This window comes from Pteronotus mesoamericanus, unplaced genomic scaffold (genome assembly GCF_021234165.1).
Source record: "Pteronotus mesoamericanus isolate MK-2021 breed Mesoamerican mustached bat unplaced genomic scaffold, CSHL_Meso_final contig_73, whole genome shotgun sequence".
Classification (NCBI taxonomy): Eukaryota; Metazoa; Chordata; class Mammalia; order Chiroptera; family Mormoopidae; genus Pteronotus; species Pteronotus mesoamericanus.
In genome coordinates this window covers 22728418-22756274 of record NW_026555245.1, presented here as the reverse complement: position 1 = coordinate 22756274, position 27857 = coordinate 22728418, and the positions used below count along the sequence as shown (strand labels likewise).

At 37.1% G+C, this 27857-nt stretch overlaps 1 protein-coding gene across 5 annotated transcripts in view; it reads right to left on the bottom strand.

Moving 5' to 3' along the window:
* The window catches only part of KDM4C (lysine demethylase 4C), a 408417-nt gene that overhangs the window by 288996 nt on the left and 91564 nt on the right, over window positions 1-27857 (bottom strand). For all 5 annotated transcript variants that reach the window (XM_054583127.1, XM_054583129.1, XM_054583130.1 and 2 more), the window contains 3 exons: window positions 26912-26961; window positions 12282-12385; window positions 7585-7722 (listed from right to left, as the gene is read on the bottom strand). In XM_054583127.1, coding sequence (XP_054439102.1) covers window positions 7585-7722; window positions 12282-12385; window positions 26912-26961 — 292 coding nt within the window. The remainder of the gene's footprint in view (window positions 1-7584; window positions 7723-12281; window positions 12386-26911; window positions 26962-27857) is intronic.

Below are 27857 nucleotides of genomic sequence, written 5' to 3'. Positions count from 1 at the left end.
AGAGGGAGGGAAAGGGGTTGAAAACACCTAAAATGATCCCCCACCTCAATCCCCCAGCCTACTACTTTCCCCCTTTCCCCAAAACTACCATCCAACCAGACAAAAAAAAGAAAGGTCTAATTCACTCAATATTTTTCAACTTTTACGAAAGGAACAGGGTGGAGCAGAGTACAGAGCAGGGGAAGCAGGCAGCTGCAGAAATAGGCCTAGGAAGAGGCTATGCTTCCGTTTCCACATGAGACTGGCTCCCTGTTTTTGCACAAAGAAAAAGAAAAAGAAAGAAAAGGAAGGGAGGGAGGGAGGGAGGGAGGGAAGGAAGGAAGGAAGGAAGGAAGGAAGGAAGGAAGGAAGGAAGGAAGGAAGGAAGGAAGGAAGGAAGGAAGGAAGACAGGAGAAAACCTAGAAAGCAATTTAAAAACAAAAAAAGATTCCAAAAACCAGTCACTGAACAAAAGCTCATAGTTACTTTAGAAGTAGCTATATACAGTAAACTCATATCTTTAACTTTCATGCTACTCTTATATTGTTATTATATCTTTCCCAACATGTTCCCATCTTCCCTCTAAAAATACTGTACTAAAAGGTCCATTTACAGATATATCCATGAAACTTCCAATTCTGCAGGTGCCCAAATACCTATTAATTATTATAGAAGAGAAGCTATTAATGATATACTTGGATATTATTACATATCTCCAATTTATAAACAGATAAGCTGATGGTTTGGAAATCAAAATATCTGTTAGTAGTAGAAATTATAGGATATTGAAGGATTTCAACCCAATCAAAGGACTTACTTAATTTACTAAAGACCTGTGGGTCTCAACCCCAGAGCATCCATCAGACTTACCTAGGGATATTTTTAAAATGCAAATGTTGTGTCTCGTCACCAGAGATTCTTATCCTGTTGGTCTGAGTGGGGCCAGGAGTCCAAGCTTTTAAAGCTCTACAAGGCTGAGAACAACTCCACTATGCAGAGACCACATCTGTCTAAAAATGCCAGCAGCTTGCCATTTACTTAGCCAGCCTTCTTTATAGTTATGGTTGGCCATGGGATATAAAAGGAAGTTTTGGGTCTCAAGGAAAGATTTCCCTCCCACACAGAAGCTTTCTAGTCCACTGCTGGAAGTCTCAGATTTTCTGAATCCCACAACTCAACACTTAATCAGAGTAAAAACAGGAATAAATGTGTATATTCTGCCTAAAGACTTCTTCCAGATACATAAATGTTAACTCCCTAGTTGGAGTACAAACTCCTGAGGACATGAGGTCTTATGCTTCTTTTTCTCTACATAATATTCTCTTATTCCTTTTGAAGCTCTGTAAAAAAAGGCACCACAGAGCCACCTATCAGCACTGTCCCATCAGGACCCAGGAAACAGAAACAAAGTAGAGGTAAAAAGAGAAAATGAGGAGTATAAAAATCCCCATGGCTCACAAGTTTATATTATATATGCTTTATCAGACACTTAAAATTAGAATGCCAAGAACTGTTAAATGAGCAATGTGCAAACTAGTCCATATTTTCTTTCTCTCACAAGCCACAAGAATAGAGCAATGTCACCCTATTAGTATTTTGTGATCTAATGCATATTAACATATAACCTAGTGACTCACCACTGAAATGATTCCTGATAGTTTTAATAAACACTGCTGCCAAAGATTAAAGGTTTTTTGGGAAGGATACTACCTGATTTAAGAAAAACCAAATTTAATTTTACAGAAGGATTGAAATATAAAATAAAATGAACCCATAATGTGGTTTTTGTATGCAAGAAAATCTAATAGTGGAAATCCCTTCCAAATGAAAGAGAAATCAATTTCAAAATTCTATCATCTTTTTTTAAACTTGTTCAAACATTCGAGGACTCAAATGTCAGAATGCTTTAAAATTAGATAGTGAAGTAATGCTCCTAGAGTTCATAAGAGAATATTCCCAGCTCTGCAGTGTAATTTTTCAACATTCTGGCATATCATATTAATAGAGTATCACTTATAATAAAATTAATGCAAAATAAATATCATTTTGTAGTCACCAACTATTACCTCTCCTTCCAAGAAGATAACATTATTAATCGTGCTGTAGATAAGTCTCTCACACTGTACAGTGTCATAAATACACCACTTCTGGTGGTGTAGGCTAGATATGACTATCCCCAAGACAATGATTCTTTTTTACTCAAGAAAATCAGTACAGTAAATAACTTTCTTCCCTTTGAGACAATCACAGTGCTTGAGGCTGCTGCAGCACAAAAACAAAATATCTTCACAAATGTCTCCAAACAGTCAAGCTGAAAATCTAAGCCAAAGTTTCATTTAACAGCCTGTCAGTTTTTTGATGTGAAGCTAATGAATGCAGTGGCAAACAAATCCATCAAACCTAACATCAAAACAACTGCATTTCATCCCACCAAACGGAAAAATGAAATACAACCTGCAGGCTAGCTCTTTGATCTAACTCAGCCAGGAAGCAGCCCTAACAGTGCCACACAGCTGCTGCACAGAAGTAATCATGGACTCCATTTCACCACAGAAAGAAAGAATACGCCACAAACGGAAAACATTCACCTCGAATATGCACCAATATCTTATTTCAATTGTTAAGCTCTGTTACAGATTTTTAAATCTCTACTACAAAAAATAAATTCAGCATTTTACTCTAGATTGCTCTGATGTTCAAAGCTATTGTAATACCTAAAATAAATAACTGGATAGCATGTCCCATTCATACCACAACTTTACAAACAGAGGTTTATTAAAAGCTCTCTGCTCTTTATGAAATCTCCTTGAAGATTTCATAAATCTTCAAATAATACATCTTTCTCCTTTGTACACACACGCAGCACAATTCCTGTTGCGGAGGAGGAACTCACTGAGCACTCATCAAAGCCACACTGCCAAGTCAGTAGGCAAATGGGCATGTGGCTACATGGAACATTCTCCTCAATTTTTTTCAGTGAAAACCTTACCTCTCATTATGAAATGGGGAAAATTACCTAACTGCCTTGTGGTACATGTGTGATGAAGACAAGGCCTTCTGTTCTATAGTATCATGCAGGATTTGCTATGCTATATTTTGCAGGTCAAGGCAAAAGAGAGCTAAATAATTCTCATTGATGAAAAAAAGAATGAGAGGAACAAAAGGAATAGTAAGGATCTGGGACATTAGCAGAGATTTTTAGAAACAGGGATAGTCAAATTAAGTTGGCATCAAAGCTATGAGGTCAATGCCCCTCATGCCCACCTTTGCCCATTTTCTGAAGTTCTTCTCCATAACCTAAGCATAAAAAAAGCCTGCTGTGAGATAAGGCAGTTTGGGTAGAAATGATTAAAAGGGGGGGGGGGGGACTACTGGAATTAAGTACTAAAAAAACAATATACCAAAAGGCAGTAAAATATTAACATAGTTATAGTTGTTGTTGTTGTTAATTATTATTTAGTTGAGAATATAAAACACCCAGGCATTTGATGAAATTTGGAAGATGGCTACTTGGGCTTAGGATAAATAATGGAATGGGAGTTCCAGTCAATGTTAGTCATTTCTTAAACATATACCACATACTAAAAGGTCAGTAATACATTCAAAAGGAATCCGCAGAAATTCCCTCTCCCACCCTACTCCAGAGGTGCCACCAGAAGGCAAGCAGCCAATGACCAAGGAAGCAGTCCTTGATCCCTTGCTAGAGCCAACTCAACTCCTACTTCTTGGCTCTCATCAAACAGGTTATCCTCCAACTGATGAATTCATAGAAACATACATGGTTCCTGGCATACAGCAGACAAGCACTTTGCATAAATGGAGCTTTGTTCAATAGCAGCCACCTGAATGAGCTGAAAAGGTCCTATTAACCAAAGTCTACTGGCTGTCGAACAGAGATAACGTATCAGTAAACCCCTGGGATTACCTTTTCAAACCTAGTGTCATTTTTTAATTAAAAAATAGCCTTCTGTAACAATTCTTTTCTAAGTTATGAAATCAGAAATACTGGTTTGTAATATAGGAAATACACTCATTCAGTGGAGAGCCCACATTAGTTAATGCTGCACTACAGATACTTTATCAGATACTCAACCAAAGTAAGTAATGCTGCACTACAGACACTTTACAAATACTTTCATACACTCAAATCAAGTTTGTGACAGGTAGGCCTAACTGGTGTGGCTCAGTTGGTTGGGCATCGTTCTGCGAAGCAAAAGGTTGCAGGTTCAATTCTCAGTCAGGGCACATGCTGGGTTGCAGGTTTGGTCCCTAGTTGGGATATGTACAAGAGCAACTGATCAATGTTTCTCACATCAATATTTCTCTCCCTCTCTTTATCCCCCCTTCTGCATTATCTAAAAATAAATAAATAAAATCTTTAAAAAATATATGACAGGTAAAGCAGATGTCATCCCCCAGTGCTTAAACTATGAAAAAGTATGCCATTATTTTTTAAATTATCTCTCCTAAATGCATAACTCATCATCACTTGTGACAAATAACTGTTTTTTAAATAATTATCATTTAGAATACATAGAAAAAGGCAAAGAATTAACACAAAATAACAAATTTGGTAATCTTCAAAGCTAAAAGTCCTTTAAGTGCAATTCATTATTGATCTACCATACATTACATTTGTCCCCAGCAAACAGAAAAACTAACTGACCAACTCACTAATTTTCCAAGATTAAAACTACACATGTGTCTACACACACACACGCACACACATGCACATACACCATAAATTCATAAGGTTACCTAAAGAAATGTACCTGAAATCAGTAAAAATATATATCAAATAAATGATAAAAGACACTAAAATTTGCAAAAATAATCACAGCACACTATAATGTAAGAGAACTTATTAACTGACAATAGCCGAGAAAACATCAATATTGGGGAACAGATTAAAAAGTATAAGGCTGTTTTAGCGAAAAATTCTCAATCTTATCCATTCCAAGTTTAGTTTCCTATTTTTTAAGCAAAATAACTAAACTAGTTACATGATTCAAAGTAGATTCTTAGTATACCACCATGTCAGTTATTCATCAGAACTCTCTGCGGTATGCAGAATGCCTAGATATCCACGCCTGAATCCCTGCAATCCGTAGCAATCTGTAACAATTGTTAAATATTGTATTTTACATGAGAAAAGGGATTTTGCAGATTGCTTGCTTTGAAATGTAGGGAACCACGTACAAGAGCCTGAGAGAGGCCCCTAGAAGAAAAGCCCTGGCTGACAGGCCAAAAAGGAAAGGGGAACTCGGTCCTACAAGAACAAGGAACTAAATTCAGCCAACAAACTGACGGAGCAAGGAAATGGATTCTTCACCAGACTCCAGTGAGGAATCTAGCCCACAAGTACCTTCATTTCTGCTTGAGACCAAGGTCAGACCTATAACCTACAAAACTGTAAGATAGTAAATGGGTATTGTTTTTAAATCACTAATTTTATGGTAATTTGCTACAGCAGCAATTGAAAAATAATACCTTCTCAGGTAGCACCACCACACCAAAAGTAAGGGAAGGGTGGGGATCACACCTAAAAACACATGTAATTACAACGATTTTAAATTGGCCAAAACTGCATTATATGTAACTACTGAACATTTCATATCTTGTAAAATACCCAGAACAAAGTCAGTCATATCCCTTGACTAAATTTAATGCTATAAATCACCACAGCATGAGGGCATATGAACATACCTACGTCTTTTTTCCCCTCACAACAAATCTACAGGGTAGAGAGAGAGAGAGAAGTATCTCTCTGCCCCATAGAAAATATGGAAGGAACGAATAGAATAAATGACTTTCCTAATGTTACATGGCTAGGTAGAAGAAAAGTTTGGTCTCAGATCCCGGCCTCCTCCATCACATATACTACTTCTTAACAATCCCACAATTCTAGTTTTGAAGAGTAAGATTTCAGAAAGGATCACTTATAGACCCCTCTGAGTGGGTCACACTCCACTCCACATCTGCACATAAATGTGAGAACGTTTTAGCCTTGGGGAGAAGCTATTTTAGTCAATACCTTGAACTAGATCTGAAGAACTAGAACAAACACCAGCTCATTTTTCTGGTGACTCTAACAGCTGTGATAGCTAAGTTACTATGTCAATGATTAAAGATGCAAACTATAAAACAGCATACCTTGTTATAACTGAGGTTATGACACTGTTTCAATGCAAATACTAGCATTACATTTCTACAAAACATACTGCAGTAGCCAGCCAATGTACATACACACTGAGTTTTCTATTTTTTCTTTATTAGGTTTATTGTAATAGGAAGGATGTGTAATGGAAAGAAATAGTTCAGTTCTGTTCCTTTCTAAATTACCCCTCAAATAGAAATTACTCAGAAGAGAAAAAGTCGTCTAATAGCAGAGCTTCCTTTTATGTCACGAATTCATTCAAATGCTTCCTGAGCTGCCAAATGGCTATACTTTTTAAAATATATTATGCAATTTTCTAAATACACATATAAATTAAACCTAGAGTTATCTTTCTTAAATATATTTGTATTCAAATACACTCAATGATTCTGCATGCAAGTTTTATCAATGTAGAATGAATAATACTAGCTTGTACCATGCAGTGGCCAAGATAAGTCCATGTAAGCTGTATATATCATTTTCCACTAAATTTATGTCAATTTTACATACTCTGTAAAATTCAGGTTCATTAAGAAGCTGCTCTCTGCCTGCACTGAAAGGAAGCAATCTAACAGGAGACACCATCACTTTGGGAGTGTCCTCTGTTTAATGCCACATGGGGGAAATTAATTAAATTTAAAGGAAGTTGTTGTTTGTGAGTGAAAATATACAGTATGTAAAACTAAATTAAATATAATGGAAGTTGCAAAATTTTATTCTAAATTTAACATGAAGATATATTTCTGGTTCTACATAATTACTTTCAAGAATTAATTTCTGGCCCTGGCTGGATAGCTCAGTTGGTTAGAGCAGCATCCCAATAGACAAAGGTTGTAGGTTCGAATTCTAGTTACAGCACATACAAGAGGCAACCAATGAATGCATCAGAACAACAAAAATTGATGCCCCTCTCTCACTCTCTCTCTTTCTCTCTCTCTCTTACTCTCTCTCTCTCCACCCCCCACCCCACAAAATCAATTTTAAAAAATTCTTTAAAAGAATTCATTTCTGCAGTAAGGGCAGTTTTAATCATTTCTTACCATTCTCCCTTACCTTGTTACAATTTTACTGACATTTTCTTTTGTAAATAGTTGTTTTCTAAGACATGGACTGAACTCTTAACATGGAGATAGTTCAGTCATAAAGCCGCACACAAGGAGCTACACAGAAAATGTTACAAAAAACCGTTTGTGGCCTTAAGAGAGAAAGCAAACATTAGCTGCATAAAATTACCTTTCAAAGTAAATTGTTCCACATTAATTTCAAAACAGACAAATGTAGCTACAAATGGTAATATGGCCTATGTAAAATCTAGTCTGAAATAAATTACCATGGTGAGAGGTATACAATGAGGAAAAAAATAAATGCTGCATGGGATCTTAGCTTTCCCTCTATACTAACCAGAATACACATTTAATTTATGCTTTATTTTTGAAGCATAACTTACCAATTTAGCAACCTTCCCATAGTCAATCCATCTGATAGTAGCAAAATTTGTAGATTCTGCACAGTTGAAACCATGATTAAAACCAGCATGGTACCCATATGGGAAAGTGATCATAAATTCTCCAGCCTCCTGAGTGATCTGCAGAGTAGAAAAAAGATATTTTCTAGTTTTAAGACTTCTCAAATTGTGAATACAATTAAAATATATTTATTTTCCCCATTACTCACCTCCCTCCTTCCCTCTCATTACCATCAGTTTGTTTTTTCTTTCAGTGTGGGTTATATTTTTCTTGCTTGTTTGAAATTTAAAAAAAAAATTATAATCATCTAAGCACACAAAATATACCATGATCAACAGAAAAATAGCAAAGTTAAATTTTTCAGTATTTTTTAATTGCCTACTCTATGCTCAATTATCAAGTTTATTACTCATTCATTCAGTCACCATGGTTCATTTCAGTCCTAAAATGTTGAGAAATGAATATGTGGGTATATACATGTGTGTAAACATACAGGAGACACACTGTATGAATACAGGTATACACATAGCAATTCACTTGCCAGTTTGGGAATGCTAAAATGCTGTATGTGACTATATTTTCTTTCCCAACAATTCTGAAATTTATTTCATCACCCCCTCCCCCCATGATACCCCAGGCCATGTCCTACTGCAATGAGTGGCAACTCAGCTGCCACCTGGCAGGCAGAGAATGGCTTATCAGTGTTCAGCATAGTTCCAGTTCCACCACTCTGAGCCACATGAAAACACAGCCTGAGTCTCTCCTTTCCTCAATGAATCTCATTAATTATAATTGTGCTTGAAGACTAGGAACATCCTTGTACTATGAGATAAAAGAAAACTCACCTTGCTCAACTGTTTCTAGCCCTATAAAGGTGGGGGAAGAGGGCAGGACTGCTGTCACTGGAAAAAAGAAACTGCTGTCATTGCTCCAATGAATCCCATCTACAATCCTTCTCTACTCCACCTAGAAAACCCTGTTCTTGACATGTTGAAGAAGAGCACCTGTCTTCATTGAATGGGACTCTAAATTTTATGCCTATGTAAAATATCTAAAAAAATGTCAGCCCCAATTAGCCAAAATATAAAGCCGATTTACTGTCTCTAAACTGATTTTTTAAAAAGAAAAAAAAAGTACAGGGAAGAAATGAGTCTCTTTTATTATAAGACTAAACAATCACCGCAATGCCATATTATGGAAGAGGTTGGAAAAAGTAACACACATAATCTAAAAGTAGACATTAACTATTTGTTAAATATACTTTTTCATATATATGTATGAATATGTACAAATACATTGAAAGAAAAAAAAAATGTTACTCCAGCTACAAAATGATTGAGTAATAGGGCTGAACTGGGGAGAAAGAGTGCCTTACTATATAACATATACTATCCGAAGCCCTTCACATAGATGAATGATGGTTGCGCTGCGGAGGGGCTAGACAGGGCACGCGGTGTTGGGGAGCGCCGCTGGGGTCTCCGCTCTTCCGCAACAGCACGCCGCGGGGGAAGGAGCGCGCCGCAGGGAGCGTGGAGCTCCCTGAATCTGAGGGAAGCCATTGGGAGCCCGCTGAGATAGGAGCAAGGCTCTGAATCCCACAGAGCCCATGCGGGGCGGGAGGTGCTGTCGCGGATGAGGGGAATAAACACAAATTGCAAACACTTCTCTGTTCTCCAGGAGAGCAGATGGGGGCACATCCCTCTAGTGGGGAAGGCCCCATCGCCCTTTATTCCAAGGCTTTTACTGAAAAGCTTATCAGTGGGGCGAGGTAACAGGAAAGCATACGTTATCTCATTACATTAGTATGTTAAGTTTCACAGGGAAGAGATGATGCCTTTAAGAAGACAAATGACAAGAACACACTGATTTACATGGGTCCGAGAGGAGACCAGTATAAACAAGTGAGACTAAAAATAAGGGCAAAGTAGACATAAGGGTGCCTAATGACATAGGGTAAGGGTGTAAATAATGTAAATGTCCACAGCATGAGCTGACCAGAGCTTTGAGGGAAGAACAAAGCACACTTCAAAGAGTTTACTTTTAGGCCTCATTTCTGCAGGAACTGCCAGATCTGATTTAGGGCTGATTCCTGCACTCTTTCAAGCCTGAGCTTTGTGTTGGGAGGGAACCACCAAGAGATGAGGAGACTGCTTTTCGGCTATCATGAGGACCCCAGCCATGCCTACACCAAGCCGGGAGGTGCGGGCCTTTTTGCCTTTTCTCCGTGTCCCCCAATTCCCTGTCTGCTGCCAATACCGACTGGGATCTGTCTTAGGTCACCCCTGCCCCAAGGGGTCTTACCCGTCACTGATGTCCAGTCCTCCATGGCAAAATAGAGAGGCAGGAGCTACGCCCCTGCCAAGGGGGACAGGCTCTGTCTCCTCAGGAACCTGTTTCTCCAAGGCCTCCTGATTATTCCCAGCCTTGGGGCCCTCCAGCCTGTCAGCAGGGTTACAGTTCCTGAAACCAGGCAGGGCGTTTCCCAACAAGTGATTTTCAACTGGTGTGCCACAAGAATTATTAAAACATGTAATACCCGACCGATTTAGTCAGTGGCACGCACCTCTTTCCCCTCAGAGTGTCAAATTGAAAAATGACAACAGCCAACACAACAAAAGCCATCTGGTGTGAATGAATCAAAATTATACTTCCTTTTTTGTGTCAGATCAGCAAAAAATTTATTTTTTTGTTTGTGCCACAGAATTTTAGTAATTAGTTTATGTGTGCAATAAGATGAAAAAGACTGAAAATCGCTGATGTAGATGATCTCTTTTTATCCTCATAATAGCTCTAATAAGTTGGTACTATCATTATCCCATTTCACAGATAAAGAAAATGAGGCTCAGAAAAACTATAATTTACCCAAGTGACAGAATCAGGAATGAACTTGGAAAGTTTAAGTCCAAAGCCTGTGCTACTCTGTCCCATGTTACATCATCATCATCAGAGAATAAGTTCCTTAAGGAGCAGAAGGTCATGTGTCACATACCATTCACAAAGGTAAAAGGGGAAGTGGCAGTATTTTATAGAAATACTATAATTGTCGGTTGGCCTTCTTGTCACTAGTATCTCACCATATGAAGACAAACAATCACCCTGCCACTTCCCACAGAAGTCAGAAAATGTCCCATCCTCAAAAGACAACTTAGGGAGCCACAGACAAGGAAGGGTGCAGGGCACCTACCTCCTTTCCCTAAAGATTGGAAAGGAACTACAAGCCCTGAAGACCTCCATCCTGGGAGAATAAACCAATCCCTCAATCCTGCTACTTCATATAAGCTCCTCTCCAAAGAACAGCTTGATCAACTCCTGTCACCAGCCCTAACCCCATGGAGGTTTTTCTTTCTTGTAGGACTCCAGTCCACTCCTCCTCTACTTCCTAATGTTCCAATTTAAATAAAAATGCCCAATCAAGCTTATGACAACCACCAGAAAGAAATACTCACTGATGAATGTGTCCAAGACGTAAAAGCCCAGTGCCCAGAGGTGTCTGCAAGACAAAGCCCCACAATGACAGAGGCCCCTCTGTGGGGCACAGCCTCTGGCCTCTATCATTGCAATAGTGCTACAGCCTATCACCAGCTCCTCTCCGCCCATGGGTGTTACCCACAGTGCACACTCAAGAGTCATGTTTTTTGTCATGGGTGAAAGTATGCCAGTAAACCAGTGGTGAGAGCAACCTCATCACACAAGGCAAGTATGTGTCATAGTGACTGCCACATAGATAGTTTGTGAGCGAGACAGGGTGTGGGGGTGGCTCACTTCAAGTTAGAGAAGGATTCTTGGTCCTTGCAAAAATTCTACTTCAAACAAAGACAAAGCAAGGCAGAAGGCAGGGAGGCAGGAGACTTTGAGGCCTGAGATTAAGAGAAGCTAAAAATTTAGTCACAGTGAAAAGCTTCTAAGGTAGAAAACAAGGATTATGGAAAGAAAGTCAAACAAAAAAATGAAGACAAGCTTGGAGCTATTTTTTAATATCCCCGTAAGTAACTAATGGCGTAATCCTCCTCCAACTGAGAAAGAGCTTTTATTTACTAGTCAAAAGCTTTTTTCATTTCAGCTCCTTCACATAAAACTGCTCATGTTCTGTAATAATCCTGACACAGTAACAACCCACGGACACAAAGATAGAGGCCTCTAGCATGTTCAGAGCCTTACAGAACTTAATCTTCAGAAATACCCCAAAGAAGCAATATCTGATTATTAAATCATCAGGCAATTTTATCCATAATGAAATCTCAATTGTATTATGTCTAAATGTGTTTAGAAGCAATATAATGGTAGCATAATCATTGATTCTAAACAGCAAACTGCTAATAATAACTGCTCTGAATTTTTTTTAAAAAATAGACATAAATTATGTTGCATTTACAAATGGCTTCGAAGTAGAAGTACTACATCCTATTTTGTCAAATGTGCTACATTTTATTATCAGTAGTTATAAGTAAACTGTAACAGCATGAAATTTCTAGTAAATATATTCTAAAATAAAAGGAACTTAAAATCACTATTTAGTTACATATGTATAAATTAATATTTATAAAACATGAATCTGAACTTTTCTCCCACATCCTAAAAACCCCACCTAAAGTCAAAGCTATATTAGCTTTGTTAAATTTGTCTTAAATGCAAATACTACACACATAAATTAATTTGTTAAAGAGTAATACTAATATACCTTATCAAAGGGAATACCATACTTCTTCAACACTGAGGGAGATATTAGTGTCATCTTGTGGCGAAGAAATGCATCACACCCTTGAGAACTGCTTGGGAAAAAACCTAAATGGAAATAATAAATATAATCAGCAATATATCAATTAAGATAAAATTTCAGACAATTTTAAGTTTTGTGCTGGTATTCTTTCAAAATGACAGCTTTACGCAAATACAGGCCAACTTCACCACCGGGGGGGCAGTGGGGGGGAACCCCATAGTAAAAATCAGACTCAGAATTCTGTTTTTGTTTTGGTTTTTTTTTAAGATTGTACTTATTTATTTTCAGAGATAGGGGAAAGGAGGGAGAAACAGAGGGAGAGAAATATCAATGTGCGAGAGAAACATCATTTGTTTGCCTAATGCATGGCCCCAACCAGGGACTCGACCCACAACCCAGGCATGTGCCCTGACTGGGAATCAAACAGGTGACCTTTCAGTTCACAGGCCAGCGCTCAATCCACTGAGCCAAAACAGCAAAGGCAAGAGTCAGAATTCTTAAAAATTAACAGATACATTCTTTTATCACCAAAAGCTGACTTTTAAACAAAAAGATCCACAAAAGATTGTTTTCATAACATGTAAAATTACTAAACATGAAAAGTTTTCAATTTCTAACAAGTTTGATTTTAATCTGCCTAATATCTGATTAATGGACAAAATATTAAGGGAGGTTAAGACAAGTAAATATGTGTTTTAATAGAGAAATCTCTCATTTTACACTCTTTGAAGTGATCATTCGGAAGCATTTGCCTCAATGCCAGGCATACAGTAGACACACAACAGTTTCCCACCTTTCTTTGTTTCTTTCTGATCAATTTTAAACAGTTTAACTGCTACTTATTTCCTGCAACAGTCAAACACTTGCAAACATGTCTCACCAACCTGTATGGTACTCACAGTAGCATTTTGAGGAGGACTTTAAGTGAGAAAGCTAAACATGCTTTCTCTTTTTTCTACCTTATATTACAAATCAAAACACAGTTGTTTTTCTCCATTGCTGGTTTCAACCTTGCAGTTCTGTCTCAGGCAGACTCATTAACTCACACAAGCTACAAGACAATGAGCATGCTCGATGCCCTGCTCTTTACCTTCCACACTCTGTGGGAAAAACTACCATGGTAAGGGGAGTAGGCAAGCAAGAAGAGAAAGAGAAGAGAAACATGGAAAAGACATGAGAATCACCAAGAGAGAACTCTAGGGAAAATAGAGCTCTCCAGAAAGCCATGTGCAATGTTTGAGTAAAGTGGGTTGAAGCACAGATTTTATTTAACTCCTCCACTGCCAAGTGAATTTTACCTTATCTAACTCCATGGCTCACTACATCCAAAAAGCTCAAGAACATGACCATTTTGACAAAAGAATTACAAGCACTCATTACATAATCATGTACCATTTTTATCTCTTAGGATAGTGGGGTTTTATGGAAATATTTTTAAAGTAAATAAGCCTTTATGGCTGCCACCACCAAGTGTATGAGGCCACAAATTATCAGAAGAGAACTAATCAAACAGCCAGGAAAAAACATTAGGGTACAAGGAACCACCTGCAAAAAGCAGTATATTCTGCTTAAGCATCTGCACCTGGATTTTGAAAAAGAAAAATAAACAAAAATCAAAAAAAAGTACATGCCAACAGAAACAACAGAAATACTACCATTTTCTACAATACCAATGGGAATAAAAGGAATGATTTTGCCCCATATGGTCATTTGATGCAGCCCTCTCTTCATGGTTAATATTCAATAGTATATAAAAAGAAAATAAAGCATTATGACAAATAAGCAACTTTTAAAGAATGCCGACTTCAGTGAATGGAAAGAAAGCACCCACTAATGTAATGGCCCTATCTACACAATAAAATGTCCTGAGTCCTGTTGCAGAGTAAAGAACAGCAGGGAGGTCCCCACACACAAAACCCATTGAAATCCATGTATTTTAATAATACAGTTTAAATGGATCTATCAAACTTTTCAAATCTGTAACTTTGTGCAGCACTAAATGAATTATATTTTAAATTAAAATCAATGAAGAAAGAGGACTCTATTTAATTTTCTTTTGATATGGATTTGTAATCAGGACCTGAACAATGTGGTGACTGGTCATAAGTTAATTTAAATTGGAAAACCACTGAAGGAAGGTAATTTGCAGTATATTAAGAACTTCTCATTGGTTTAGAATTTATATTTACAACAGGCTATCAGAATTATATTTTACATCACCCTGGAAAATACCTCATAAACAGCACAAATTATATACAAAGCATGTATATCAAAATGAACTTTACCTCAAAATACATACATTTTGTACAAATGTACAAAATACATTTACCTGCAGGAATACATAGTTTATACCCACCCTCCTCACACCACAGTCTATGAAAGTATTTTATTCAATATATACGCAAGCCAATATAACCAGAATATTATCAGATATAACATTTTTGAAACTCAGACGTATGCCAGCTAAAGAAATGTTAGTATCTTTCATAACAAATTTTAAAAAACCAACTTTTGAGTCACTTACATGAAAAATAACCAAAAAAGCTCAGATACATTAAAAACAACATTTAACTAAAAATTCAACTTGAGCCTATCAGAGTGTTTTTAAAAGTCATGGAATAAACAGAATGCATGGTATGCGGTAAAATTTTTGCAAGTTCTTTAAAAATATTCCTTTCTGAATCATTTTTTTATAGTCTAATCTTTAATTACTTGATGTTCTTTTTTTAAGTTTTGAGTAATTTATTTGGAAGAGATCTTCTGTAAAAGTTATATTTTAATCATTCTACTGTAACATTCCATAAGACTTTCCAATTTACTGGTCACCAAGTGGTATAGTCCACTCTTTTACAGTCTTGAAGATCAAGAGGTTCTAGTAAGGAGAACTGACTGCTAAATCATCCAGTAGTGAAAATAGCAGCCAGGGCACTAGATTATAATGCCAGGTAGAGAAGAATATACACATAAACTTGACATATCTTTCTACTTTTCTCATAATAAACCTCTTGGTTTATTTTTACATAAAAACAAATATACAAGGGGAACAAGATACCAAATCTGCAAGAGTATTGTAAGGTGGTGGGGTTTTTACTATCCTCTCCTGTAGGTCTATTTTGGTGGAAGCATTTGACAGGTAGCTTACTGTGATATGCAAACTATTCTATGGTACTTTGAACAAGTCTTATGCAATCTCATCTAATAGGCACTTAACACACAAGATTACTTGTGCACCAACTTTCCCCTCTCCTTTACTACACTCAACAAACATGTAACATTTTTAGTATTAAACAGTGGAGCTAGGTTTTATACCAAAGACCAAATTGTTTCAGTTATATGAAGCCACTTTCAGCTTGTCTACATGGTCAGAAAAACAAAGAGAATAACAGTGGTTAAGACTTGGTACTTCCAGTCAAGATGGAGGCATAGGGAAACATGCCTCGCCTCCTTGCACATCCACATCAAAATTACAACCAAACTATAGAACAACCATCAGAACCATCAAAAATTGAGTTGAACTGAAGTCTGACAATTATGGAATTAAAGATATCACATCCATAAAGACTGGTAGGAGGGGCAGAGATGCAAAACGAGCTGATCCCACATCCACATGTGGTAGATAAAAATTTGAGAGGTATATCTCAGGTGTGAGGAGTCCCAACCAGGGACTCCAGTGCCAGGAAGTTAAGTCCCCACAGCTTCTGGCTACAAAAACCAGTGGAAATTGAGTCAGTGGAAGAAAATTCTGGAGTCCCAAGCAGTTCCGCTTAAAGAACCTGCACGTGGATATACTCAGACTCTCCCTCTGTGCTCCAGCACCCGGGTGGCAGCTTGAATTCACCAGTGGCATACAGAGATGAACTGAAGTGTCTGGCATCAAGGCAGGAGCTAGGGAACAGTTTTCTCCCAGACATAAAGATCGGCAGAGGCCACTGTCCCTTTTCTGAACCCTCCCCACTCAGAGCCACAGAGCTGGCAGGCAGATGCCATATCTGAGACTCCATGAACCTAGCTAACCCCATTTGCCCCACCCTGGAGATCCCTGAGACTCTATCTGATCCAGCTTACAGGCCCACCCAAGCTGTTAACAGCGACTTTTCCATATAAATGGCTGGTCTTGGCTTATGCTTCACAACTTCCTAACATCCTCTCAAACAAGCAACAGCTGGGCTCAGTAAGCCCTCAGCTTCCCTACCTCTTGCTAAGTGGCCTCAGGTCCAGCACTAGCACTGGCCAGGCCAGCCTCAGAGCCTGGCTTTGCCCTGGAATCTCTAAGCCCAGCACAAGTAAGAGTTATCTCAGACTGCTTTATAGCTCAGGCAGAGTGGCCCCAGGCAGAACACAGGTTGGAGCTAACCTTGGCCTTCACCACCCAGGAAACCCCAGAGCCTACACAACCAGAGGACAGCTACAGACCACACTGGAACACCATTACCCTGCCCTGCCCCTGCACAGCTGTTCCTGCATAGAGGGTGGAGGTTGGTGGTCAAAAGACACGGCCAGTTCCTGCAACTGACTAGCCTGGGTAAATCCCTCCCATTGACCTGCAAACAGCAATCAAGATTCAACTACAAGAGGAGGGTTTACTGAACCAACAAAAAGGGCATATCAAGTAACCAGCTTGAATGACAGGGGAGGCTATGCCACTGGACCCTACAGGACACCTACTACATTAGGCCACACTACCAAGACATGGAATCATAGCAGCCCTACCTAATACACAGAAACAAACACAGGGATGCTGACAAAATGAGCAGACAAAAAAAAAATGGCCCAAATGAGAGAACAGGTCAAAATTCCAGGAAAAGAACTAAACAAAATGGAGATAAGCAATCTATCAGATGCAGAGTTCAATACACTGGTCAAAAAGATGCTGAAGGAACTTAGTGAGGACCTCGACAACATAAAAAAGATCCAGTCAGAAATGAGGGATACACTAATTCAAGCAAAGAACAATTTACAGGGAAACAACAGTAGAGTGGGTGAAGCTGAGAATCAAATCAATGATTTGGAACATAAGGAAGCAAAAAACAACCAATCAGAACAAAGAAAAAAAGAATCCAAAAAACAGTGATAGTGCATGCTTGCCTCTGGGACAACTTCAAGCATTCCAGCATTTGCTTCATAGGGGTGCCAGAAGGAGAGAAAAAGCAAGAAACTGGAAATTTATTTGAAAAAATGAAAGAAAACTTCCCCAATTTGGTGAAGGAAATAGACATGCAAGTCCAGGAAGCACAGAGAGTTCCAAACAAGAAGGATGCAAACAGGCCCACTCTACGATATAATCATAGTTAAATTCCCAAAGGTTAAAGATAAAGAGAGAATCTTAAAAGCAGCATGAGAAAAGCAGTTAGTTACCTACAGGGAATTTCCCATAAGACTGTCAGCTGATTTCTCACAAGAAACTTTGCAGGCTAGAAGGGATTGGCAAGAAATATTCGAAGTCATGAAAAGCAGGGACCTCCAGCTAAGAATGCTCTACCCAGCAAAGCTGTCATTTAGGATCAAAGGGCCAATAAAGTGCTTCCTAGACAAGAAAAAACTAAAGGAGTTCATCATCACCAAACCATTATTACAGGAAATGTTAAAGGGACTTGTTTAAGATAAAGATCAAAGCTATGAACAATAAAATGGCAATAAATACAAATCTATCAACAAAGGAATCTAAAAAACCTAAGCAAACAAGAACAACAGACAGAATCATGGATACAGAGAACATTTTGATGGCTGCCAGATGGAAGGGGTTATGGGGCAATGGGTGAAAAGGTGAGGGGATTAAGAAGTACAAATAGGTAGTGACAGAATAGCCATGGGGATGTAAAATACAGTACAGGAAATCGAGTAACCAAAAAACCTATACACAGGACCCATGGACATGAACAATGGTGGGGGAATTGCCTGAGGGATAGAGGGTGCTGGGTGGAGCGGAGAAATTGGGGAAAAGTTGGGACAACTATAATAGCCTAATTAATGAAATATAATTTTTAAAAAAAGAACTTGGAGTTCAGCCTTGCAGAGGCATGGATTCAAAACACAATTCTAACATTCACATAGCTTTGATGAGCATCATAATTTCTCAGTTCCTCAACTTCCCCATCCATATAATGAGGATGCTATGTTTATCTTCCTCACTGGGTTCTCTTTTTCCAGCTTTATTGACATACAGCATTGCTTATGTTTAAGGTATACAGCAGAGTGATTTGATATATGTATATACTGTTAAATGGTTAGCACAACAATGTTCAGTTAGCATTCATTACCTCACATGTTACAGTATTTTTGCTGTGATGAGAAGTTTTAAAATCTACTTTCTTAGTAACTTTCAATATAGTATTGTTAACTATAGTCACCATGCTGTACAGTATATCCTCATAACTTACTCATCTCATAACTGCAGGTTTGTACCTTTTCACCACCTTCACCCATTTCTCCCATCCCTTGCCTCTGGCAACCACCAATCTTTTCTCTGTTATCTATAAATTCAGGTGTTTTTGATTCCACATATAACTAAGATCATATAGAATTTGTTTTTCTGACTTATTTCACTTAGCATAACGCCCTCAAGTTTCATGCATGTTGAAGGAAATGGTAGGATTTCCTTCTTTCTCATGGCTGAATAATATTCCATCGTATATATATAACATATCTACTTTATCCATTCAGTTATCAGTGGACACTTAGGTTGTTTCCATGTCTTAGCTATTGTAAGTAATGCTGCAATGAACATGGAGGTGCATGTATCTCTTGCAGACAGTGATTTCATTTCCCTCAGATATATATCCAGAGGTGGAACTGCTGGATCACATGATAGTTCTATTTTTAATTTTTTGAGGAACCCCCCTACTGTTTTCCATAGTGGCTGTCTTTACAGGGTCCTCAAGGGAATCCAGCCAGATAATGCACAAGAAATGTATCTATAGTCAAAATGTAGAAACAACCTAAATGTCCATCAACTGATAAACTGATGAACAAATGTGGTATATGCATACAACAAAATATTCCTCATCCATAAATCAAGTACTGACAGAAGCTATGACTTAAAAAACATGCCGCATGAAAAAAGCCAGTCATATATTATATGATCCCAGGTATATGAAATATCCAGAAAAGGTAAATACCTAAAAAGAAAGCAGACAAAAGCTGCCAGGGGCTGGGAGGGGGAGGGAACAGAGAATGACTGATTCATAGATACAGGGTTTCCTTTTACAGTGATGAAAATGTCCCGGAACTAGATAGAAGTGATGGCTACACAATATTAATACACTAAATGTTACTGAATTATACACTTCAAAATGGTTAACAGTTTATGTTATATAAATTTTACCTCAATTAAAAAAATTTAGTTTACTTTACACATAATAACATTCAGGAAATAGTAGCCATTATTATTATCTCTATTACTCTCTTCTACCATATTGACTCTAGTCATCATGTTAGTTCAAAGAACCTTTGTATTCCACCACCTCTGCAGCCTGCTAGTGGAGAAGGTGGATCTCTGTCTCAATAGACCCACAGAACTAGCTGGGGAGTTACTATAAAAAGTCAATGGTTACTAAATCTTAAAAATTATCTTATTCCCTTAGGCCTTATGACCCATACTTAGCAAGGAGTGCTGGTCACAAGTAACAAAAATGAACTTCTCCCCCATTAAAAGAGTTCTAACAGTCCAGCACAACTAGGGTTAAACTACATTGCTTCATGTTTTATTTTTATTCACCTATAGACCTACAGATTCTTCAATGTTTTCTTTAACTCTGCTGTTTTAAAATGAAATATTAAATTTTACTCTTGATTCCAAATTACTCACAAATGGGCTTCAAGTAAAAATTCTATAAAACTAAAACGACCAAACAGAGAAGATAATCAGTTATTTCACTTTCCAAACTATGAGACAAGTAGGGACAACTACTCTACAACTTATTCCTCCCCATACCAATTCCTCTCTACAACTAACACATTAGTAGTTTCTATGACAGGTATACCAACGGGCTTCCACTAAAATGATATCTAATTTGGGGTTGAGAAAAACTGAAAGAAAAGTTTGAAAAAAACTAAATTTCTACAAAATTATTAAATAGTAAGAGTACATACATTTCCATTTTAAATAAATAATAAAAAATTAGAACTGCAATATTGCATAGGTTTCATGGAATAAAATAGTTTAAACACTTATTCCAAAAAGAACTCTTGTGGTTAGAGCATCCAAAGGAAGGAGAGTAATAATACAGAGTTATAATAGGCTACTCAGTAACTCAATTTTTAGTAACTGATAGATTGTTTATATTATCTGCAAAAATGGAACACTTCCGGCCTTCAATCCCTAACAAAATAAACTCAATAATATACTTTTCCCTTTTTTAAGATACTATGCAGTGGTAAACAAGCAAAGTTGGTCTTTGGAACCATTCTTCCAATCCAAACAACATATTAGAGAGATGAAGTCCAGCATACTAAGGATTATGTGCTCCAGGGATCCCAAAAGAGCCCTGAAATCTTAAAAGCATCCAACAACCACCTTTGCTAAGCCTGCCACAGTACTGCTGGGAGTTGTGTAACATGGGAAAGTATAGAATCACATAAGCCCTCTCAAGTACCAGGACACATCCAAGGATGCCCTGTATTCAATATAAAAGTGATCATATGTAAGAAGTATTATTCTAAGTGAAAGAATGAGATCCAAAAGTCTACCTATTGTATAATTCCACTTTAATGACATTCAAGGGGGAGAAATCAGACTAGTGGTTGCCAGTGGCTGGTTGAAGGGATACAAAGGGCATAAGAGAACTTTATTAGGATACTGCTCTATGGCTCAATAATGGTGGTATTTACACCATTATATGTATTTGTCAAAACTCAATACATGGTACGAGGTCATCCAGAAAAAGTCCAGCCATTGTTAATATAACAAGAATAGTTTGTGTGACATCAATGTTACCTGGAAGCCAAGGAAAGTGGACTGGAATGCACATGCGTGAACAGTAACGACTTCACTGTAATAGTTAGTGGGAATGGTAGACACAGTTGAGTGAGCATGTGTACTGTGTAGCCGTCACCTTCAAAATGACTGTGAATAAAGCAATGAATCTGCATCCAATTTTGCGTTAAGCTTGAACATTCCTCCACGGAAACTATTCAGATGATTCAGAAGGCCGCAGCTGTGGGCAGCTGGTGATTGGCAGTTTCATCACTACAGCACACCCACTCATGCATCACATCTCGTGCAAAGTTTTTGACCAAATAGCAAATCACCCAGGTGACTCAATCCCCCTATACCCTAGATTTGGTGCCTGCAACTTCTAGCTTTTCCCAAAACTAAAATCACCTTTGAAAGGGATGAGATTTCAGAGCGTTGATGAGATTCAGGAAAATACAATGGGACAGCTGATGGCGATTGGGAGAACTGTGTAAGGTCCCAAGGTGCCTACTTTGAGGAGGACTGAGGTGTCATTGCCCTACATACAATGTTTCTTGTATCTTCTTCAATAAATGTCTCAATTTTTCATACTGCATGGCTGGATACCTTCTGGACAGACTCTGCATATCAGTGGGGGGTAGCTTTTACTGAAAGTGTGTTTTATCTCAATCAGTCATATCCCCCCCAAAAAAATCATTACATGTTTTTAAATTGTGTTAGAAATAGAGCAAGTATGTTCTAAAAATAGTGTTCTATCTGTCAGATAAAAATTTTTCCAAATTGTCAACCGGTTTACATTTTCTAACATATTAGCTATTACTAAGAAATTCTTTTAAAATCCAAACCCCATGTGACAAACACAAACACATACTATGGCTATTAAATCACCAAAGCTTCAGCCTTGGAGAAAGATCTATTAATCAAAGTTTAGTAACAGTTTCTATAGGTATATAAACAATAGTTTGCAGAAGTTGAATTTAGTTATTAATTACTTAGGAAAGTTGCCCTGGCTGGTGTGGCTCAGTGGATTGAGCACTGGACTGCGACACAAGGGGTCGCTGGTTCGATTCCCAGTCAGGGCACATGCCAGGGTTGCAGCCAGGTCCCCAATGAGGGGTGTGTGAGAGGCAACCACACATTGATGTTTCTCTCCCTCTCTTTCTTCTGCCCTTCCCGCCTCTCTAAAAATAAATAAAATCTTTTTCAGAAAGGAAAGAAAGAGAAAAGGAAAAAAGGAGGGACAAAAGATGGAGAAATCAGACATGGAGAATATATGTCCAAAATAGCAATAGATTTTAAGATAATTTCATATGAATATAATTAAAATTTACCCAAGTATGCTTTGATAGAATTTTTAAATGGTTTTTGCAGTATTCATATGACCATTGGTATAGCAACTATACAAATGAATGGTAAGGAAAAAAAACACAGAAAAAGAATATGGAAGGACTGCTACTTTGAGAAATGCTTTTAGATAGCATTTACACATAAAAGATTAATAGAATAAACCAATGAGCTACATTACATGAAGAAAAACCTGGTTATTTTTACCCATATTCATACCTAAGAGAACAACATTAGGTGTTTAAACTGCAGTTGGCCTCTCCTGCTTCCTACTGTTCGGTGAGCAATTAATTACTCAGAAATTGACAGAAAATTACCACATTGCAGGCTTCACTCAGCTCCAAGTGTTCCACAACCTATCAGCATCTCTACTGGTAGAGATACAGCTCCATGGAGATCTCCAAGAGGGCAATCATGAGAACTCCATACTTATCATGGATGGTATCTAGAAAGATGGTGGTTCTCCTAAACAATTGCCGTATTTTTTCTTTCTCTTGAACAGAGTGCATTGTGTAATGGGTGCCTTTTTCCCATTTCAAGCTGCTGGGTCATTTCTGCTCCATCGAACAGGTATATGGGCCATCACAGTTTTGTGCTATATCCTGAGATCACTTTCAGCCCCCACTCCCCCCCACCCCACCCCCTTGACAGGACAGATGGACCATACACACAAAGGTCATCCAGGACTCTACAGGCTAGGCACTTTGGGCTAAACAAATCACATTCGATCTAACCAGGGCTTTCCTGGCCTTGCTTCCACCCTGCAGAATCAAAGAACGCTTAATTTCCCTCCACAGTAACTCCTCCCTGCTAACTGGCATTCCCTTCCTGAATTCTTCCTTCCCATTCTCTACTGCCACTTCTCAGAATTTTATTTCACCCCACATTCAAATCATGCTAGCTTGGTGTATGTTATATATTACTGTTTGATGTCTAAAATCCTACTAGGATAGAGACATGGCTGGCTATAAAATATTCAAAAGTTTAAACATAGTGATATCTAACATCAAATTATGCAGAAATTAAGTGTAAGGATTGTGTCACCATTCTTAATGCAACTCGATTGATAGTAAAATGAAAACAAACATACCCTGGCACACCATACATCAATCTCCATGCCTTAAGCATGAATTTGGCATGAAGGAAAGGATATATCACTGGACTTCTTCATTTTTTCAATGGTTTTTGGAGCCCCTTAAAATTGCTTATAATCAGAGGTATTTTATTTATTAGTCTTTCAAAACAAGACATTTTCATATAATATTTTCAGACCATCAGCTAAATGAATGCTTAAGAAAATAATGCACTTGCCAATGTGAAAGCTTATAAAAGTACATTCTCCTACCTCCAAGACTGAGGTATGAGAACAGGTCAATTCAGAATCTGTTCACAGAATTAAAAATGGCATATTTATTGCTATTTTCTAATCCCTTGATAGCATCTCTTTTGGAACAAACCCTTTTAAGATTTCATGATAGCATCCCAGAAATGTACATATATGTCCAATTATAAATATAATTACAGAGAATCCACAGCCTGCCCGCATCCTCCCACAGATGCTAGTCCATCTCCTGGAATACAGATCTCTGCATATCAGGTTAAGAATCTGCTCCACGGGCTTAAATTTAAGATTAACAGTCATTTAAACATACACACACACACCTGAAAAATAACTTTAAAAGAAACTAAAATAATCCTTCATAATGATACTTATATTCTTTTTTGCTGAATGTTGTTTTTAATAAGTCAAAACTAAAACACTTGTTACAAGTGAACATAAGGACATAAAAGAATCAATTTATTCACTTCTACCATCCTGTCATTTCAAACAAGATTCCTGCTGATCATTCACACTTCTAAAATCAGCTGCGAAGTCCTAACTCACATATTCTCTCCCCAGCAACCAAAATTTTGACCAAAGTAAGCCCTCTTTCATTTTTATTAAATATAGGCATTTTATTCATAATAAAAAAACCAATGGAATATAGTCCTTCACAAAAGTGTTTAGCCATTCCCAATTGTCTTTAAGCCATATTTTGCTTAACTTAATAGAAGAGCAAAGATATTGTTTTATTTCTAAAATGGATGAGATTTAGACATTCTGAAAACTGAAAATCTTCGAAGCTGTCATTTATGATTTAACATTATACCTCTATTCTCCTTTATACTTTCCATTCAATTGTATCAAACCAAAAATTAGAAAGAATGCAATGGCATTATAGGCGAACATAACAAGTATAAAAATTGCAACAATTCACTGGAGGTTTTTTATTACATTTATATCTACATAATAGTGGGAAAAAAAAACCTGTATAAAGGAGAAAGCAGCTGAAGGGCAAAATCAAACTCCTAGCTTTATTAGATGCAGCCCTGATGTCTTTCAGAGAAAATATTTGTAGGTGCCACAGTCAATCAAGATTTCAACAGGAACGAAAGATGAAAGCATTCATGCAGAAAAGGCAAGTGTGATAATTATGATGTGGAGACAAGATAATGGAAAATACCCAAGGCCGCTTTCCACTTTATGTATCAGGTGCTGCCTTGACCTAGACATCCTACAATGTTCCATCATATTTACCGTGTTATTTTATCATCTTAATTATTTAGCAGAATTTAATTAATTTGGCTGGCATCTGGTCAATGGATGGTAATCCTCCACTATCTTATAGGGTCTTTTCCCCATGTCATTTCTCAAATTATGCTGCAAAACAGTTTTGAATAAACATGCAGTTGAGTTTAAAGTTCTTTTTCATCCTTCAAGTTTATTAACTTCTTATTGATTAAAGAAATGGCACCTATTTTCCTGGAATGTCACTTTCAGACAGATTATATCAAAGTGGTTACAGACATATTCCCACTGAAGTTTTAGTGTGACTCCATACTGTAAAGTTTACACTGACTTCATTTTAAAAGTTCTCTGGTACTGAGGCAAATAGATAATTATAGAGTAACTACTACAAGGAAGATAGTTCAGCATATAGATTTAGCACAAAGTTCACTGCCTATGTATTTAAGCATTATGGTAATCATTTTCTAAGCTGTGCTTTAATCTATTATCCAGAACCAGGATTCACCTACCTTAATATTCGTGAAAACAGCCCCCAACAAAATTCAAGATTACAGTTACATTACTATTATTACTATAATGTATCACATTATAAAAACACTAAGGCTTTATACTTATTACTTGCCAAAATTATAATAATCCTACAAATGTGATACGTAACTATTCCTTCTAAAATGTTTCTATCAATATAATTTGGAGGAAAGTAACTTTTAGATGTTATTAACAATTTTTGTTCAGAACTCTCAAGTCAAAGAATGCAGTTTCTTGGTATGCCAGTTTCATTATTTTTAAAAAAGGCTTCCATAAAGCAGGGGCAAAATTCTGTTTCTACTAGAAGACAAACCTAACATACCAATGCACCTTAGATTAGCACCTGACTAAAAGGGCAATACTCGCTGAGGAGTCAATCCTGCATAAAAGCAGAACATCTTATCCTAAGTTGTAGCTCAATAAAACTTTTCTTTCCCCAGAAAATAAGTCACTATCAGCCTACTTCTTTGCAAGGTGTGATTAGCAAAATAGGAGATGAAGTTGGCAGGAGGTGAATCAGATTCTTCTTCCTTATATAAGAAGATGAAGGCAAGTATATCTTTAAGACAGAGAAGAAAAAAGGAAGATATTGTCTGCAAATACAATTGGACACAGGTAAAACCATCAAAAGACTTCCCAAAAATAATGGTGGACAAAGCCAAAAAATAATAGATCAAGTTCAAGTAAAGAATGTTTCATTTTGCCAGCCTAATAAGACATACATTCTCATCCTCCTCCAGTAACCTGGGGACACTTACCTTCATATTCCCATAAGGGCAATCATAGGCCAAGGGGGCCAAACAAGAACTGGGAATCAGAAATCACCCTTTGGTGAAATGATCTGACAACATAGTAAGTGTTCATAAAACACCTGCACACTGAGATGCAGCATCAGTAGTCTTTGGAATTTATCTCAAGGATGTAACTTAAGGAAAAATGTTATTGACACAATGAAGTTAATACATTATATAAAAGAGAAAAATATTGGATATGACCAAAATAGGTTGAGTGTAATCATGATGAAATACTAAATGGCCAATTAAAACAACCATGAAGATTATGCAACCAGGAAAACTATGCATATACTAATGTGAAAAATATTTAAAATATTCAATTAGAGAAACATTTAATAGCCAATAACTTGAAAATAATGAAATTAACACATAGACATTCTACACTGTAAAAATATCTCAAAAACAAAGAACCTATCTAGATGAGAAATACAGAAAGCAGGTTTACCTTGAGCTAGTCTTTCAAGTCGTTTCCCATGCTCCGGGGGTATTGCATACCTAAAATTTTAAACATAAATAAAGATTTTAGGTTTATAACTATTCAGATAGTATCTTAAGAACATTTACTCCCAAATAATGTCATGTAAAAAAATTCTACACCAAACTCCACTTAGATGAAGTCTACTTGAGTACAGATTAGAAAACCAATCACAGAGACATATCCCTTAAACACTGGACATAAGTAAAATGAACTCAGAAACCACTTATTTTAATGCCCAAGCTCACCATACCGACCACATTTTAAAGATTAGGAAACAAACGCCCAAGTGCAGTAAACTGTTTAGCCAAGAAGGCAGCTAGCCACAGCACAGAGACTGGAATCTCTCTCCCACCATTCACAGCACCCCAGAAATCCAGGGCTGTTTTTGATCATATGTTTTAGTTTTGTGCTTGGTTACTTGGCCTTTGTTTTTAAGATAAACTGGGTTGCTGGGTGTTTTTTAACCTTTTAAAATGTTTTTATTAACAAGCGGGATAGAACACAAAATTTTATAGCAACATTTATATTTTCAACCAAACCTTTCTCTTGTACCTTTCTAGTAGATTTTAAACAAAATCACCAGTCATAAAAAAAGCTATTATTTATTTTGTAATTATGTGATTTTTAAAGTCTTGATTATAGAAAAAATAATTTTTCAACAGAAATATCATTTCTAGTGCATGTTTCCAAAAGTGAAATACTTGAACTTATCTACTGTAAACTTACTAACAAATTTAAAAACAATAATGACAATATGCTACACAAATACTAAACTGTATATGTAGTTTAATGAGGAAAAACAAGGATATTAAAAATAAACTTAAATGATCATTTTGTGGTTTAAGTAAAAATACGTTATTCTTAAGACCTACATTTGCTACATTTATTAGATCAAGTTACTTTTAAGTTCAAG